Source organism: Channa argus, chromosome 3 (assembly GCF_033026475.1).
Source record: "Channa argus isolate prfri chromosome 3, Channa argus male v1.0, whole genome shotgun sequence".
Classification (NCBI taxonomy): Eukaryota; Metazoa; Chordata; class Actinopteri; order Anabantiformes; family Channidae; genus Channa; species Channa argus.
In genome coordinates, this window is record NC_090199.1 from 20,210,235 (window position 1) to 20,229,082 (window position 18,848).

The 18,848-nt window shown below is 38.2% G+C and overlaps 1 protein-coding gene across 1 annotated transcript; it reads left to right on the top strand.

Moving 5' to 3' along the window:
* The first annotated feature begins 55 nt into the window (after positions 1 to 55).
* Positions 56 to 18,691, top strand: tdrd7a (tudor domain containing 7 a). Its single transcript, XM_067497691.1, has 21 exons — positions 56 to 390; positions 1,529 to 1,745; positions 2,316 to 2,460; positions 2,689 to 2,803; positions 3,145 to 3,182; positions 3,718 to 3,758; positions 7,275 to 7,445; positions 7,871 to 8,626; positions 8,847 to 9,043; positions 9,539 to 9,731; positions 9,962 to 10,073; positions 10,697 to 10,908; positions 11,246 to 11,380; positions 12,072 to 12,155; positions 12,260 to 12,394; positions 13,703 to 13,813; positions 14,679 to 14,853; positions 15,105 to 15,268; positions 15,876 to 16,069; positions 16,968 to 17,128; positions 17,295 to 18,691. Exons 2-21 carry the CDS (start codon positions 1,542 to 1,544, stop codon positions 17,525 to 17,527), a joined length of 3,576 nt encoding a protein of 1,191 aa, XP_067353792.1. The 5' UTR covers positions 56 to 390; positions 1,529 to 1,541; the 3' UTR covers positions 17,528 to 18,691.
* Positions 18,692 to 18,848: the final 157 nt, after the last annotated feature.

An 18,848-nucleotide genomic window follows, 5' to 3' on the forward strand; every position in this document is an offset into this window, starting at 1 on the left:
AGTTAAATGTGATGTCAGTAGCGAATGATGTGCGTTAGTTTGCTCGGCCAAGTTTTCCGACAGCCCTAAACGCAGCAGCGTTGTAGTCGTTAAAGCTAAAAAAGAATCTTTATTCAGGTTCCTTGTTCCTCATGATTGAAAATACGAGTTTCACTTCGCTAGAGTTAATTGTGTATCAGATAAATGAGAGGAACAGTTATACACAGTGAACCATCCTAGATTCAAAATAAAAGTTGTAACAGGTCAACCGGTAGTGACCTTTTGAACTTGTGGGCGTGAACGTGCGCATGCTTTTGAATGCGGCAGAGGCAGAGACAAACCATTTGTCTAATTAATTTAAAGTACATGCGATTTCACCGTGGAATACTCTTATGTACAATTAATTCTAAGGTAATGAAGTTGTTCATTGCTAACAATTATCGCAATGTGGTAAAAGCTCAACTGTGGGGCGAAAGAAGTTACTTTATTTTTATTCTAACTGTAGACGAGCCACCATGAGCTAACGGATAAGCTAGCAGAAGTCGTTAGCTAGCGCCCATGATGAGTTCTTACTATAAAACAATGGTCATTTTGGGATTGGGCGTTTCGCAGCCAACGCTGCGGTCGATGAAATTCGATGTCATATATACGTTAGACCCACAAAACCTAAACACAAAGCTTTAAACGCCTAAAATGGCTTTGATAAGATATGTGAAACTACTGTTAGCTTTACGTTAACGTTATTGACTCCTCTGGCACAGGTGTAGGTTGTTGTACTGTATTTTGTTTTCGCAAGTTGAAGACTATTAGTCTAATGCTACAACAAATAAGGAAATAAATCCAAATAATTTATTTCTAACCTTTATGGAGACGAGGACATGAGTCGAACCAAAAATTTCATGTGACGCTATATATAGAAAACACTTAATTATTAACTGAGGTGTGTGACAACTGTATTTTTCCTTTTAAAAGGGTTTTTAAATTCCCTAACGTAAAACAATATTCTGTACTCACTTGTATGTACTGAACCCTCCAAAAAGCCACTGAGGACTAAACACAAGACAGTTTATTTTGTGGGCTTTTAAATCTTTATTAACCTTCACTCCTTTGCCAAAAAACTCTTTCACAGTGGAGGCTGGTGTACACCACAACTGGACTGAGGTTATATTTGTTGTTTGTTTACCATTTTTTATTTTCTGTTCCACTACAATCACATCATTTGTGTATATAAAGGTTCAGCAGAAACGGGTTTATGTATTTATATGTACTTTATAGCCTTGGCATCAGATATCAGTAACAACCACAAACACCTGTATAATGTGGAATCATTGTAAAAGTAAATTAGGTTTATTTTGTCTTTTGGTGTCTGCAAACTGAAACTTGCGCTAAGAGGCTGGATGGAGCTTTGAACTACAACAGAAACCATTGACCTTAACATAACAGCTCGAGAACACACTTGAAAAATAAATTAGCACAGCATAGTATAAGTTACTTTCCAACTCCTATTTTTTAACAAATATTTTTTTTTGTTTTTGTTTTTGTTGCACAGTGTATTTACCAAGATGTCGGACAGTGAGTCCATAAAGAAGATGCTTCGGTCTGTACTCCAGTCCAGCAAGGCCGGTGTGTCCATTACCAACCTCCAGTCAGAGTACCGGTCATTGTGTGGGGAAGGCATTCCGCTGAAGAAGCTAGGCTTCTCCAAACTGGAGGACTACCTTCGAAGTATTCCCTCTGTAGTCCGATTGGAGAACCGCATGGGAGAAGTGAGGGCTGGTTTTAATGTTTACCTAGACTTAAAATAACGGTCTACTAAGTAGTTAATTTACTCAGTCAGTCCTAGTGTGACATTACATCCCTATGTAACTACTCTAACTTGGTCAGTTAACATTAGCCTCTGAAAAACATCTCCACAGCATGATGAACGCTGAAGCTCTTTCAGAGTGACCATCGGGTTCTCTGTCACTTCCCTGATTAAGACCCTTCTCTCTCGATCACTCAGTTTGGCCAGCCAGCCCACTCTAGAAGGGTCCTGGTGGTTCCAAACTGCTTCCATTTACGGATGATGATTTTTTTTTTTTTTTAATTAATTAAATACATTTTTAAAGATTTCAGACAAACTTATTTCACACTGTCATTATGGGGTATTGTTTGTAGAATTTTGAGGAAAATAATGAATTTGATCCATTTTGGAATTGGGCTGTAACCTAACAAAATGTGGAATACTTTCCTGATGCACTGTAACAGAGAAGTTTAAAGCACATGGTTTGTGACTTTCCTAACTTCTACACGCTAGTTCATGTGACTATACGTGTAATGTTGAATCTTCTTTGTAGTTACAATGCTTTGCTACAGTGTGTAAAGAAACGGCCCACATTGCTGAGCTGGTAGCCAAGCAGAAGAGCTCCAAGAAGCCGGGTCGCTCTCAAGTTGTCAACTGCAAAATGCGATTTAAACCATCCAACCCTTACCTGCTCAATGGTAGGATACACTTAAAACGCAAAAGTTTCATATTAACCAGGACAGCATCTTCTCAAAGACATTTACATATAGACAGAACAGTTTTTAAAGGTTCTTATCCCATGTGTAAAGAATGTAGACATCTTTGGAAGGAATGAGATGGAGAAATTTAAACTTAAATTCTTTTTGGCCATATTCACAACTTCTTTACTCTAACTTGACTTATTATTCATTTTTCTGATGTTTTAGTGAGACCAAGATTCTCTCTCCGCCAGCCTGTAGCTGGTTGTGCCTTAAACTGGTCAGCAAACCGTTTTGGGTCTCATGGTGGCTACAGAGACTTCAGTGCCTCAGGAGACTACAGGTAGATCAGTTTTTCCTTTGTTTTATGCATATTATGAAATAGTTTCTTCTCTGCCCAAACCTTGCACATGCATCTCATGAAATATAAACATTTCTTCTGATAGGACTTTGCTTTGATGTTTTCTCCTTGACTTAGATTTTTCTTACTTAAAATACTGAAAAGAGGGTATTTTTAAAAAAAAAATGAGACTGTTTTATTAGGATCTAATATAAATATAATTTAGGAATAGATCATTTAACTCTCCTGTATTAGATTCCTAAATCTCAAACTGCATTTGTATTAATAAACAATGTTGCTATAAGAAGCACATTATGCATGAAAGACTGCGATGTTGTCAACAGGAAGGAAAAGAGCTTGACAAGCCTCCAGAAGCCTAGAGGTATGTGGGACCTACTTGGTTGGTATCCTCATTATTATCACAACAATATGTACTGTGTTTTTCTTTGGTAAAACAAGGGTTTCAATAATAAGATTGTTTCTATACCCAGGTAAATGTATTTTCTATACTGGAGTGCATTATAAGAAGAGGTGGTTCTAAAGTTTTGGCCCCCTCATTCATTTTAAATAAGGTGGACAAACATTAGAAACATGCTTAATATAAAGCATTTCAGTTCGATTCCACCACCCACTATGACCTCAATAATAAACAGATTAGAGTTATCACCTTTCTTACAGTTCCAACTTAAAAACTGAGAAAGTTTAATATTGTAAAAGTAGAATTCATAGCAGAGCTGTTTTATGGGATTGCATTAAATTGTACAGGTGTACCTGATAAAGTGGCCAGCGTGTGTGTACACACTCACTCACAGATAAACATAGTTGAATATAAAATTTCAGAAACAGATTAACAACCTGCCAAACTGTTTACTGTTATACACAATTGTGCAGTGACATTTCTTTTGTTGCTTTGACAGAGAAACAACCCGAGCAATCTTCCAAACCCAACCAATCCCAGGTACAGAAAAAGTTGTTCTCTCTGCTTAATGTGTCTTGTTTCTACTGGAAATTACTCTACAGCATTCATGTCAATGACCTAATTCATTTTGTCTTACATTCTTAGTAAAATGTGCTATTGCAAATTGTTTAGACTCAATCAAATCCCTAATGTTATTGTTTACCGTCATGTTCAAACGTTAGTACCCCCTCTTTTAATTCTGTTATTTTGGGTAAAAACTTAAAAAAAAAAACATCTTATCATAGTAGGTCCTAATATTAGGGAATTGCAACCTCAAACACAAAACAACATATAGCTTTTTTCACCATGCCATTTTATTTATTTATTTATTTTTACAAAAATAAAGCTAAAAAGAAACAAAAATGTGGGCAATACTCAGTCCTTACTACCGCCATAGGATGTAAAAGGGGTTATTTGCAGCTAGGCACTGCTAATCATCAGTCATGCAACAGGACAAACATCCGAAGCACACCTGTAAATCTACATCAGAAAAAAAAGAGTCAAGGATTTGGAATGGTCCAGGCAAAGTCCAGACCTCAACTCAATTTAAAGGCTGTGTCAGGAACCTAAGAAAAGCTCAGCTGAAGCAATGTTGTAAAGAAGAATGTGCCAGAAGGAGCTACCAGCCGCAATCTGTGATGTCACAATACCGTTAGCACCAGCTTTTTATAATTACATTTTTATTTTTTTTTGTGTGTGTGTGTGTGTGTATACATATACACACACAAGAAACACACACACTGCACAAACACACACAAACTGGAGAGGAAGAGTTTGGTTACACCTGCAGTATACATTTTTGTATTTTTATGATCTATTGTTGGTTTTATTCAAACAGATCACTAAACACACAAAAATGAAAACCTTTCATTGTTAAGCATATTTGAGCCCAGAATAGTGGTCAAATAAGATTTGCATTGTAAACTTTACTTTCATCTAAAAAACTGCCCTTTACAACAATAACTTCCTGACAAATCTGTGGGTTTTTACTCATTGGTTTTTGCAGATATTCTGATGTGATTTTCTCCCAGGCTTTCTGTAGAACTTTGGTTTTGGTTTGTCAATGTTCCTAACTCTTTGGTCTAGCGTCTTTCACGACACCTTGATAGGGTTCAGCTCTGGTTATTGAGCTGGCCATCACTGAAAGTGTAAAAATGTACGTTATTTTATTCTATACATAGTATTGCATTTTCATTTAAAATATCCACCAATCTGGAAACAATGTCTTTTCAATCAGGTTGTGTTTCTCCAGTGAACTAGTACAATTGAGCATAATGATAGCAGGTCACTTCTGCCACCAAAAGCCCTCCCCCATTTCTAAATACCAGCCTGTTAAAACTTTCAGTTGGGACCATCAGAGTCGGGGGTGCTGAGAGGTATAGTGAACAATGTTTAAACCATCTCCCCTACAGGAGCAGTTCTCCACCTGTGCATGCAAAGAATCTTAAATAAGCTTAAATTACACTGGAAACTGTGTTTTAGTGTTCACATTTTTTGCTTAAGCTTTCCAATAAATATGACAGGAGTCTGTAGAATAATTGAATCGGGGTTTCTCATGACAAGGGTTCAAATTTCTACCAGTATAGAACTGTTAGGTATCAGGTAGAGGCCACGTGGCATCCGTTACATTTAATTTATTTATTCTTTTAGATGGGCTCGTGTCTGCACAAATGAAAGAAGAGTGATAGAAGAAAAGAGGAGAGAGAGACACAGCATATCTACAGTGAAAACAGATTTAAAAAATTCCAGAGTGGACAGCGACTTCTACAAGGCACTAATTACAGTCGGACTTTTGGCGGACATCGATGATTTAGCCGTTAACTCTTAACTACTGGAAATCCACGTATACATGCAGCAGAAGAGTAATATGATTTATCCTCCACCTTTCTGAGAAACCCTGTGTTAAGCTTTTATGTGTATAGTGTCAGAAAACACTGCTTTCTGACTTTTCTTCCTTTTTGTGTTGTGTACATGTTGCTGCAGAGTGACGGTGCAGGAGGAGATATAATAGACTTATTTAGACTTCTATGAGGCAATTTGTGTTATAGTTTCTGTTGGATTTTGGGTGGACTTTGTTTTAAAAACATGCCAATGTGGTGACATCGCTCCGTTAATGATCTCTCCCTCATTCGGTCTTTCACTTAGCTGCTTTTTTGTGTCGGCAGCACTTTGTTATGCACATGCCTGTTGGAGAAAGCTAATTAGAAACCTTACATCCATAAATGGCAGAGAAATCAGCACTCTGCATGAGAAATCGGACTCCAACGATTTCCAGCTGTCTCTTTTAACTTGTAAAACACAACTCTGCACAATATCTGAGGCTAATTTCTCCTGACATTGTCTGGAGTTCATATGTGAAACATGTCAAGTTTATGTCAAAGTTAAGAAGTTGGCTTTTTTGAGAAAGGAAAGCCAACTTCTTAACAACTGATGCCTGGCACAGTTGTTGGCTTTCCTGAGAAAACCAACAACTGTGCTAGGCATCGTGCTCCATTCCACTGTTGTTACTAAATGACAGAAGATGAATAAATAGGCCACCAATATGATTCCATCTATTTTACTCGCATTAATCTTATTTTGTGTTGGTGGGAAAATGCTTGATTAAAACATGACATTTACATGGTAAACAGCTCCTTAATGCTCCATTATGTGCATTTGATGCTGTAGCGGTGGAAGGCTAAACAAAAGGAAGGATCATTAACAGAATAATGGCCTAATTTGTAATCAAAGTCCACATAAGGTCCAAGTGAAAACGTAGCTAATACACAGTGACTGATCCTAATTAAGTCTCTTGTAGCTTGCCTTGAGGAGTAGCAGAATATCTACTCTTACTATTGGTTTATTTGAACTTATAAACTTATTTGAAGATGTTTTACACCTGGGAGGGCATGCGTGATCAATTTAAGAGTGCACTTTAACTTCTGGAAAAACTGATAAGTAGAATGCTACAGATTTGTCTGGAAGCTAATGCTGAATGTAAAGTTTAATCAGGCAAATGTCATTTGACAATTATTCTGTGCTCAAATATGCTTAAAAATGAATAGATTTACTTTTTATGCGTTTTGTGATGCATTTTCTGACAGTTATGTTAGGCAAATTGGTGACTCTAAATTGCCCAAAGGTGGGAATGTAAGCATGGATGCTAGTCTGTGTATATCTCTCTGTTTTGGCACTGAGATGGAATGGGTGTACCCCAAGTATCGCCCAATGACAGCTGAGATAGGCTCCAGCCTCATTGGGTGAGAGGTGGTGTACACCCATCTATCACGCTATTTTATGCATGTCTTTGGACTGTGGGAGGAAACTTCACACAGAAGGGTGAAACCAGCTTGGATTTGAACTGGAGACAATAACCACTCCACCACTGTGCTGCCCTAAATAAAGCAAACAAAACATAACAAGAATTCATAAGTCTACAAGTGTTTCCGAACTTTTTCTTGCCAGCGTACATTATTATTCTTAATTGTGTTTTATAAATATAATTGTAGTGGTCAATTCTATAATGTCTCTATGCAGTCTAGTGTGTATGATGTGGAGCAGGTACAGCACAGACTAACTCAGCTTCTAGGGAAGTACTGCAGTGGAGTGTGGATTTCAAAACTATCAGAGGTCTACAATAAAATGTTCAGTCAGCAGCTCCACCCTCAGGTGCTCATAGACCTGGAGAAGTGGACACACATCTGTATGGTGAGTCAATAACTTTTATCTGTAAAAACGTGAATCAACATGCTTTGTAGGATTTTAAGTACACTGGTCACCCATAATTATATCCCCTCCAAAAAAGGTTTTTGTCTCACTAGGTATATCTTATCACTTTAGGTTTTAAATCACAGATTCTTCCAAATTTGTTTTTTGAATATAGAGTAAGACAGTATCCACATAGTTGAGAAACATTTTTGCATGTTCAATAACTTTATTGTAGCATTTTGGCATTAAGCTATGTGCCCTTTTATCTACATTAGAAAAGCCATTTCGTTAAAATGTATAAATGATAAAGCAATTTTGCCTGCCCAACATTGTCCAACTTTGTTTTAGTTACCATTGTTTCATACACAACCTTTACATTAAGATTTAAAATGTCTTTCTGTCTCTTGTTTGTTTGGGCTACAAAGGTGGAACAACCTTCCGGCAGGAACCATGTTGACCGACTGATCTACCCTCCTCTGCCTTCTAAGCCTTCTGTCGTCCCTAGAAGTAACATCTCCCCTCAAATGTCACCCACCCATTCAACCTTTACCACACCCTTTTTTGCACATCTTTCAACACCTGAACAACTCTCTGCCCCTCTCCCCTCTTTCCCTGTTCCAAAACTGAGAGTTTCCTCCAAAATCCCCTTGGCTAAGCCCACTTTCATTTTTCCTCAGCAACCTGCTTCCTTTACATTAAACCCTCTGCCACCAGTCAAATTGTGCAGCCCTGCACACAACCCAGGTTTTAATCCACAACTTCCCCCATGCATTAGCATTGCAGTCAATGCCAGATCTGGATGTAAAGAGAATCATAACATCAAACACAACCAGAACAATCAACCCTCATCCCCTACCTGGACCTCCCCTGCCTCAGCAAATACTGCTGGTGTAACTTCCTCCCTTCAACCTGGCTCTGACATTTTCCCCCTTTTGAAGGTCAGCTTTTCCAGTACCTCTGATTCTGCCCCCTCCTCAAAAGCTACTGTTGTGCCAGCTGAGGTACATCATAAAATAAAGGAGCTTTTGTCTAAGTATAGCTATGGTCTGTGGGCCCATGCTCTGCCTAAACTGTACATAGACACATACAAGATGCCATTCCCTGAACATGTTCTCGACAACTTGTCTGGTTTTCTGGATATATGGAGTGTGGAGTACCCAATACCACATGATAAAAAGAAGGTAGGTGAATGAAATGGAACAGTGTGTACCAGAGTTGACACAATGCACAAGCTAATGCTTGAGCAATACTGTGAATTTAGCTATAAGGAACTTTTTTTTTTTCTTTTTGGAACTGTTACCATTATCCTATCTGGAGGAAAGGAAATAATATACAATCAAAATGCGGAGTAGTATAGTTATTACAGTTATGTTTATGAATAATATTCTCTTCTGTGGTTAGGCCATTCTCTACAATGCCAACAGAACAGACAAAGAAGCTTTAGACGGCGAAGAAAGGCAGCAGTGCAGGAGCCATGTCCTACCCTCTGGTCTTCAGGTTTTGCACACTGTTATTCCTCCATGTCTGGTTCTTCCTACAGAACAGTACCCATCTGTACTGATTACTGATGCCAAAACCAGCAATGCTGTTACAGTGAGGTAGGTCAAGATTGGTAGATTTTAAGTTGCTATTGAAGCTATGTATTATTTTTAAAAAAAGCACACACTAAGATTGTACCAGATCACATAACCCATGCTTTGGATCACAACTTTCAGTCACAGATCAGTCTTTTTTCTGATAGGAAAATTTGGGGGGGCTTGTGAGCATATAACATCCTTTCCATTTATAATTGTAGAACACAAAGCCAAGGAACATTTGCCCATACTCTTGAATAAAATCATTCAGGATGGTTCGATAAATTTAAGTGCAAGATGAGGCATGATATTTTCTCACTTTATACATGTGAATGAAATATAGTCCAAAAATTAAGGGAAATAAGACAAACAACCTTTTACTTAGTTTTTTCTTTTTTTCAAAACAGACAGATCAAACACACCTTTGTCCACGGTAGATTGTTTGCTTTGTTGTTTTGTCTAAGTAGGGTTTAGACTACTACCTTTTCTAGTTCTATGGAAACTGCTCTCTCCTTAAAGGTATGTAGGTGAGGACTACTCCAACGCCCAGGAAACCATGGAAGATGCAATGCGTTCTTTCTACAGTCATAGTTCCATTAACCATCCTCTGCCTAACCCTGTTGTTGGCCAGCTGGTAGCAGTCAGAGGGGAGGTTGGAGATGAGCTGGCCAGAGCTCAAGTCATGGAGGTTATGACCTCTAACAAGGTCAAGGTAACTTTTTCATTTAGTTGTTAATTTAAATGTCAGTAAGCTTAAAAAAAACAAAAGGCTGGAAAATTCAATAGCTGTCTACAGTTGGTATGATTTGCCTCTTCATGGTCACTTCACTGAAAAGACTTAGGAAGTTTCAGGCTGGTGCACTGTAACAGGCTTGACTAGACTTCCTGTATCTACACCATAAATGAGTGTTTCTGCAGCTTTTCTCTGTCTGCCTGCTACAGGTGTACTATGTGGATTATGGCTTCTCTGTGGACACGAGTGGGAATAATGTCCTGGAGCTACACCAGGACTTCCTCTCTCTCCCATTCCAGGCGACCAATGTTAGGCTTGCAGGTACATAAAAGTAGGCCTGTCACAATATAAATTTATTGTTGGACAAAAAATTGTCCCTAAAATAATCGTGGTAAACAATATTATCAGAGCTTTTTCCCACAGAACATAGATGACCTAGGCTTTGTAGTGTCCCTGAATGTCCTGCACTGCCTTATGCAGCAGACCTGCAATCTTTGACAAAAGCAGGACTATGCAGTTTTACTTTAGGGCAAAACCCACTAATAAAGGGAAGGAAAGTTACAGTTCGGTTACATCTATTATCCCAAATCTGAGGTACAGACAAGTATTCAATCAGTTGTTTGGGTAGCTTGCTTAATAGCATCTGTCACACAACATTTGGTTTAGGGGCTTTATAAAACAATATTGAGGTCTGCAAAAATAGAAGTAATTTTCATATATAGCACAATAAGTCGACAATGTCATCATTGTCACAGGCCTTCTTAAAGGGTTCAAATATGACTCAATTTTGCGTAACTGATGTTGGCAAAAACCCAAAGATATCACAGTAGAACTAACTCATTCTGTAGTTAAAGGAGAAGATATTTTACAGCATTTCATGAGTTACTTGTAGCCCTGCCTCTTTTTTCTTCTTAACACACTTCTTGACTCCATCCTCCTGTCAGGTCTAGAGACATTCAGCTCCAATCCACTGGTTGTGTCCTCACTGGACCAGTTGGCAGTTGGAAAGATTCTGCTTATGGAGACATTAGAGGCATGTCCTGAGAATGAGACACCTTTAGCAGTGCTGTATGACACTTCGCAGGATGATGATGTCAACATCAACTCTGTCTGTCTCAAAGCTCTGCAGGACAAGACCATGAACAACCCTCTGACTGTAGGTTTAGTCTAATGTTCATTATGCCAGTGCTTTTTTATTTATCACCATATTAGTGATTATACTATTTATTATTTATAGTATAACCCTCTATTGAGGAAGGCATTTTGTATGTGCGTAGTCCATTAAATAACAGTCATGGGCTGTTTTTTTTTTGTGTATTTTTCCACAACTGGCACTAAGTGGTGCTAAAGTACTATTCTTATGTTAATGCTATCCTATAATAGCCAAATAACTTTGTAGGTTTTACTCAGTTTGGAATTAAACCAGCCACCTGCCAGCATACAGTGTCAGATAAATTATCAAAGCCTCCCTGCATTATTTCTCTTACCTACAGGTGAACGTTATCTATCAGGATGTATGTGTCACAAATGTGTGCGCAGATGGCATCATCTACTGTCAGGTGCCCTCCAGAGGAAGAGCAAGGCTAAACACCTTATTGGAAAAAACAGAGGCCTTCTTTGTCTCCCAGGTAAACAACACATTTTTAAAATACTTTGTAGCATAATTGAAACTGTACAGTTATAATGTGTAGAATAGTTTCTGCAGTGGGCTGCTTAATTTCAGAGCGAGGCTTGTTTCACATTCATAATGTACTACTTGGAATTTACAGATTAGTCACTGTTTGAATTATTACAACTGAATTGTGTAGCACTGATGCTAATAGTTAAAAACTCTTTATATAGACAGACTTGAATATTGGGATCTAGACCATGTTTTTGTTAAGAGCCAAGCTTTTGCAAATTCAGCCAAGCAGACAAGGTTTTACAGCCGGTGTGATGTGATAAAAGCAGGCGTGACTTTATACACATTCTTAGACGAACTAAAACTTTTACTGTAAGCGCAATTCTATTGTAATGTATCTCGCACATCTTTTGAATTTGTTGCAGGCTCTGGGATTTGGCTACATAAAAACTTAATTAATCTCTTTAATTTTAACACAAAGCTAAATGTATTACTGCCGTATTTAAACTACTTAATTGACTCCTAGTCCAATACACCAAAACAATCACTGATGTATGAATCACTAATGTCACTTAACCAAAAACCTGGACAAAAATGTTGTTTCAAAAATGTTGTTCACAGTGTTTGTTCTCAAATGTTCCTCTCCGGAAAGGTAGATGCTTTTTTTCTAATTGTGTCATTGTAATTGTTTTTAACAGATGACATCTGACTCACTGGTGTCCACACCTTTTAGTGGCAAGTTCTGTCTAGCCAGGTACAAAGGAAAGTGGGCCAGAGCTGAGGTAAGATCAGAATTAAAAATGTGTTTTCTGGAAATGCTTAAAATCAAACGTAAATGACGTTAAAAGTACTGTCTGGGTGTGTTGCCACTCACTGGGGTTTTCAGATCACCAACATGTATGGTAACCGAGTGATGGAAATCCTCTTCATTGACCTCGGTGTCCCAGCAACTGTTGAGGTCACTGATCTCAGAGAGATGCCTCCTCTTTTCCTCAAAGACTTCACAGTCATCCCACCACAGGTCGGTTGTTTGTGTGGGTGTGTAAGTGGAAGTTTGTTCAAACACATCATTGGTGGTCTTCACCGTTTCCCAAAATATATGTGTTGTGATCATTTGATTTCATTATGCTTGTAACATTAATTTGTGGTGGCCCGCGACAATATCACCATTGGCTGCCTCAAATTAATACATTTGCTCTCTCTTTCTCCGTCTCTGTCTTCTTCAACACACACTGTTTAAGTATGAACAATGTTAGTCATGGAAATCTAATAAGTTATAAGCAAGCTTGCCTAACTAGAAAGCATGGATAGAATAAAGTATCAACAAACTCCAGCAGTAAAGGTTTGCTCCTCAGTCCAAATAACCATTGAATAAAGGGCCCTTCCTGGGGAGGCGACAGTCTGCAGCAGAAGTATTAGCAAAACAGTGTTTGCTAAAACACATAGTCCAACCAGTTTGAATTACGCCCCTAATTAATATTGAAGTTGTTTCAAATATTAGCAGCTAAAGTTGACACAGCTAGAGAGGTTCAGGAAGAGATAACTATAAGAGAGGTAGTGTAAGGATAGCCAACAAGTGCAGAAGCGTGTGTGTGTGCAACAATCTGAACTGGTTAAAAGAGAGAGAGAGAGAGCTACGTGACTTATGTACAGTCTCTGCTGGAGAGAGTTAGGCGAACAGAACAATGCAGTTATAATTAAGGGAAAGACTATACATTTTAAAAAACAAAACATTATTAATACATTATTTAATACAGCTCAGTTTGAAGACATTTGGCAAATATGGCTAAATCTAGCTTTAGTTTAAGTTGTATCAATTAGCTATTAGCCAAATAAGTTCACCAAGGTTAACATATACCAGCAGTATCTGGGGACTGTGGGCAAAGCTGAAAATATCACCTTTCTTTCCAAACCACCTCAATCTGGCCTCTCTGACTTTATCTCCAAAACATCTAACATGAGCTGTCCCTCTAATGTCCTCATTCCTGATCCTGTCCATCCTCGTCACTCCCAAAGAGAACCTCAACATCTTAAGCTCTGCTACCTCCAGCTCTGCCTCCTGTCTTTTCTTCAGTGCCACTGTCTCTAAGCCGAACAACATCTCTGGTCTCACCACCGTCTTGAAAACCTTTCCTTTCATTCTCACTGATACTCTTATCACACAACACACCTGACACTTTACTCCACCTGTTCCAACATGCTTGCACTCGCCTTTTTATCAGTTCATATACTTGTACTAAAGCAAGCTCATTTTATTAACTGGCTCAGCTAGCCTGTCTGATAAAATAGTTGTTTTGGCATGTATGTTATAGTGTTTTGCTCTCCCCAGGCAATCAAATGTCGCCTGGCTGAACTCCCAATTCCTGAGGAGGACTGGAGCCCAGATGCCGTCCTGTGGGTGAAGGAGACTGTCTTGGGAGTAGAAGACTGTAGAATTAAGGTTATCTAAGTTTCACCTTTGATAACATTTGTTCTCTGTTTTTAAAATTTGCTGATGCTAGACAAATATGGTGAAGTTAGTTTACTGCATTAACATGTTAGTTTAAAAGCAGCTTAACTGCTTGGGGCACACTGATGGTATGTTTCAGTGAGCATTATGGATGTGGGTCCTTAAAAGTAGAAAAATATTTTTTTATCTTACTTTAGTATTTAAAATGTTTGGTGGATATTTCTATCACAGCTTTGGTCGTGAATTTTTTTTAATGCCATGGCCGTCAAGTGAAATGTCACACGCCCATTCACTCACTTGAAATCTTCAGAGCAATGATCCCACGATGGTGGAATGAGCTATCAAACTCTGCACGCTCAGCAAACTCACTTCCAATATTCAAAAAACTGCTGAAAACAAAACTCTTCCAGAACCTTACTATGCACTTAAAGCTATTAAAAAAATAAAAAATAAAAAACTTCCTTTCTGCTCGTTCTTGCACTTGCATCTCATGAAATGTAAAAACTTTTCTGATTGGACTTTGCTTTGATGTTTTCTCCTTGACTTTTGCTTGCTTTGTACCTCACTCGTAAATCGTTTTGGATAAAAGCGTCTGCTAAATGTAAAATGTGGATCCTTCTGGGAATTTATGACTGAGCCATGTGCTGCATGCAGGGGCTTATGTACATAATACGGACTTTGTAATAGGGATAATGGAAGGATAAACTCTAGATAATGTCTGGAGTATCTCACTCAGGACATTTGCATGGTCACACCACCTCTGGACAGTAAGGAGAATTTCAGGATTCCAGCAGGTGTGTGAAAGAAGCTTATGTCTTTGTTTTTTTTTTTTTGTCACTTTCTTTGATCATATTAGATCTTAAAATTAGATGAGCACAAAGGGGAGCAGCTGATCTTCATGTACCTCTTCATTGGTGCTAATGGTCATGACCTGGTCAAGAGCATCAACCATCAACTGGCCAAGTCGGAGTTGTGGCAGAAACTCACAACACCAAAGAGCACCACCGCTATAAACAGCAACAAGGACATAGGTAATTGTAGTTAAGCCCAGACATCAAACAAAAGCCTATTCTGGTTTCTAATAACTAGTGGGCATGTGTGATTAAGAATTCTGGTCTGACTTTGTACCTTTTTAGTAGCTTCATTTTCCAAACTGCTGTCTTATGTACTAGAACAGTGAGGTATTTGTTTTGTTTTTGATTTGCTTCTAAGTGAGCTGATTTTAAAATCACCCTCTATGTTTGAGGGCATTTTACATGTAGCTGTGCGTTTACATTTTCAGAGGCTCTAGCGGAGAAGTTGACCCTGGCCAACTCATTCCCAAACCCTAATGTCAAGGCCTCAGCTCAGCCTCACCATGCCGCAAAGGAACTCTCTGTCCAAGATACAACTTCTAACACTGAAGTGCTCCCACTTCCATTGCCTCCTCTGCTGGAGCTCCCCAAGGTGCGTGGACATAGACAGACCTTTCTATTGGTTTACTTAGCATATGAGGCACATAAACATAAATTATGTGTAGTGTGTGATTGTTTATCTCCAGGCTGCCGGACTTCAGAATTTTGTAATCCATTATTAAATTTAAAAAAAGAGAACTCATCTTTCTATTATCTGTAACCATTTCTGAAAAGTGTTTTCATGTTGCAACCGTCTGTGTTATTATACTATACCACACGTGTCCTCTACTTTATAAATGCAACGTTTACACTCAGTATTGCATAAGTAACCTGAGCAAAGGTTGCTGCTGTCATCCACAACAACCCCTTCCCATATGTAGCATTGTCCCCTCTGCTTTCAGTAACATGTGTAATACCTTTATATGAAACCGATCTTCTGTGGTGAGATGGGGGTAATCTGTTGGATTTTTATTCAGTAACACATCAGGTAATTATTTATATGAAGGTTTTATGTGACTCTTAAGTTTTTTTTAGTAGTTAAATAACTGTACCAACTGGATCTTTACCTAATGAAAATGCCTTCATCAGCCGAAAATAAGCAAATATTTTAAAAAGCTTTGTGAGATTATACAGTATACCTTATTCTTTTGTTTTTACAGCCTGGTCAGAATATGGATGTATTTGTGCCAGTGGCCTGCCATCCAGGTTATTTTGTTCTGCAGCCATGGCGGGACCTGCATAAGCTGGTGGTGCTGATGGGGGAGATGATGCTCTATTATAACCGGACGTGGAAGACCAACACAGCCACACACATCCAGAAAGGAGAGGTCTATGCTGCCAAGATAGACAAGAAGTAGGTGGATCTGCACCTGGTACAAACTGGAATTGATAACACACACTGTTACCACAAAGGTTGTGTTAAATCAGACATATTGTTCTCCCATATTCCTTCTTCACATTGTGTTGACATTGTAAGATGTTGATGGATTCATTACAGTGATTATAAGTCAAACCATACTAATTACAAACAACTTCATAGTTGATGTACAAGTGTACCTTAAACAATGATCACTCAGTATATCGTAGTGCATTTTGATGTACAAGTTTAAATATGAAGATAAATTATTTCTCCAAAAAGTACTAAAAGCATGTGTGATGTCATGTAATATTGCATTTTCTATAGATAGCACTGTTGTGTTATGAAATGATAATGACAAAATTATTTGAAATACATGCTTTATTCTTATTGGCAGGGCTTGACATCGAGCTTTTGACCTGAACTCGAAATATTTTAATTGCTCAATCGCCAAACATATGTGTCCAATAGATAGATAGATAAATTCTTTAGAGATTTTTTAACATACAAAATAAAGGTGAGAGGTAATATTAATAAATATAATCCCTACTTTTCACAAGATTTCAAAATAAGTTTTTATTACATTATTATTGCATCATTTAGTTTTGGTGAAGTTTGGAAACTGGAGGAGGACATCAAATAAAAATAAAATAACCCAGTCTCTGGTTCACCAGAAATCCTTATTTGCCTCAGGGAAGTAGGCTAGTGGTGGCGCCCTGATTGGTGTCCCAATTACAGAATTATTGGCTGTAAATATTCAAATACATCCAATAATTCTTGGGCCTTATGGGACGTGAGCTGTTGTAATGTCATTAATCAGTGATGAACAAAAAGTTCAAAATGGGAGGTTGTTATTATCAGATAGTTCAAGGTTTACCTTGTTTTCTGCCTTTAGTTGGAACCGTGTCCAGGTGAAGGGGATTCTTGCCAACGGATTAGTCACTGTTTACGAGCTGGACCATGGAAAGCATGAGCTGGTCCGCAGTGCTCTCATCAGACCCCTGATAGAGGAATTTAGACAGCTGCCCTTCCAAGCTATCACTGCACAACTGGCAGGTAAGTTGTTTCTGTTCAGTAGCTTTACTTTTTGATATGATTTAGAATATTTATAATACTTGTTCCTTTTTCCTTTGTGTCAATGTTTTTTCTTACTAATTAATTATCTGTTCTGATAATAAAATGTAATAACACTACGTATTTAGTTTGACGGTTTGTTCTACAGGTGTGACACAGCACCAGTGGTCAGAGGAGGCGTGCATGGTATTTAGAAACCATGTGGAAAAACGGGCACTGGTAGCTAATGTGGAGAGTGTGCAGGAGGTGTCAGAAGATAAAGGTGAACCGTGGGAGTGCAAATTAACCGTTTACCTGGTGGACACCACAGTGGAGGACAATGACATTTGGATTAACAACATCATGGCTGACCTCAGCAGTGGACTGTCTTCAGCTGCTTAGGAGTCTTCTTACACATGGTGGGAAATTACACAACAAGCAGACTCTTTGTCCTATTGACCACCACATTTTTTTGTTGGTTTCCATGTTCTGTACTGAGTGACCTTTAGAAGCAAACTATTACCTTTTTTTTCCCTTGTCTCCATTTTCATCATTCTTGATTTATGAACCCCCCCCCCCCCCCCCCTCCACTGTTGCATTTGTCTCAGGGAGGACAGTGTTGAATTAAGTTGAAGAAAAAAATGATTAACCTTAAATTTGTTAAGATACTACTTTTGCTAGTTTTACAATTAATAATTTGAAACAGACGGCTGAGGTTTTTCCACAATTGTGTTTCCTTATATTTATGTCATTTGTGTGTTGCATGCTTGCAGTTTAATTTAGTGTTACTCAGTTTCATCATCGTGTTGCTATTTGCTCTGCCTTATGGATGCAAGGTATTGTGCATTTTGTACCTCAATGTGTGTAAATATATGGTACACGGTAGCACAACTTGAATGACTTCACTATAATAATGTACATAGTTGTTGGTAGGAACGCCTTGTTTAACATAACTTGCGTTGCCTGACTGAAAAAAATAAGTTCAACTATTTCTATTGATTGAACATAAAAACCTGTTCAAAAAGATTTGTTCTATTAAAATGTGTAAACGCTGGGATGGTTCAGGACAATCTGACTCCCTATGAGCAATTCAATGCAAAACCCAAACTTCATTTCTACACCACATCTTTAAAGGGACCTGAGCTTTATTAATTTAAATCAACATGAAGCATGTAAGAAGCGGCATTGAAACGTGTTTATTTTGTGAAAATGAGCAGCCCACTGGGGGATTCTGTGCAACTGATCAAATTGGACTGAAAAAAAATCTTGTTTGAGTGTAGTGGCCTGCCAAAAGTGTAAATCTATTTAAACTTAAGGCAGACACTTCCATACCTCCACATCCCAGGCACCTTACTGCATAATGACAAATGCTACCTTATCTCAAAGACTCTAAATTTTTGCCTGCTGGTTGCTTTCTTAGATCTGCTCAAATTATTCTCTAAAATGAATAACTGTGGTACCTATTCCTCTCATCAGACTTGCTAACATGGCCTATATTGGCTGCTACATTATTTTTCTGGATTGGCACAGCATCATGGAAACCCCAACAGGGCTGATATAGCTCCAGCTGGGGAACATTAGAGCTGCAGTGGAAAGTTAACTTTAGTGCAGTTTTGACGTACATACTAAATATGTGCACTTCAGTCTCTACTAAATTTATTTCTTTACAAATTTATTTAGCTATAACTGAATATCAAGATTCAACATAAAAACATGAACTCAC

Bases quoted from the DNA above. Each gene is read 5' to 3' on its own strand.
- tdrd7a (XM_067497691.1), top strand. From the start codon at position 1,542: ATGTCGGACAGTGAGTCCATAAAGAAGATGCTTCGGTCTGTACTCCAG. The intron at 16,070-16,967 runs GTAGGTGGATCT...TTCTGCCTTTAG, and splicing joins GCTGCCAAGATAGACAAGAA to TTGGAACCGTGTCCAGGTGA. The intron at 17,129-17,294 runs GTAAGTTGTTTC...TTTGTTCTACAG, and splicing joins TATCACTGCACAACTGGCAG to GTGTGACACAGCACCAGTGG.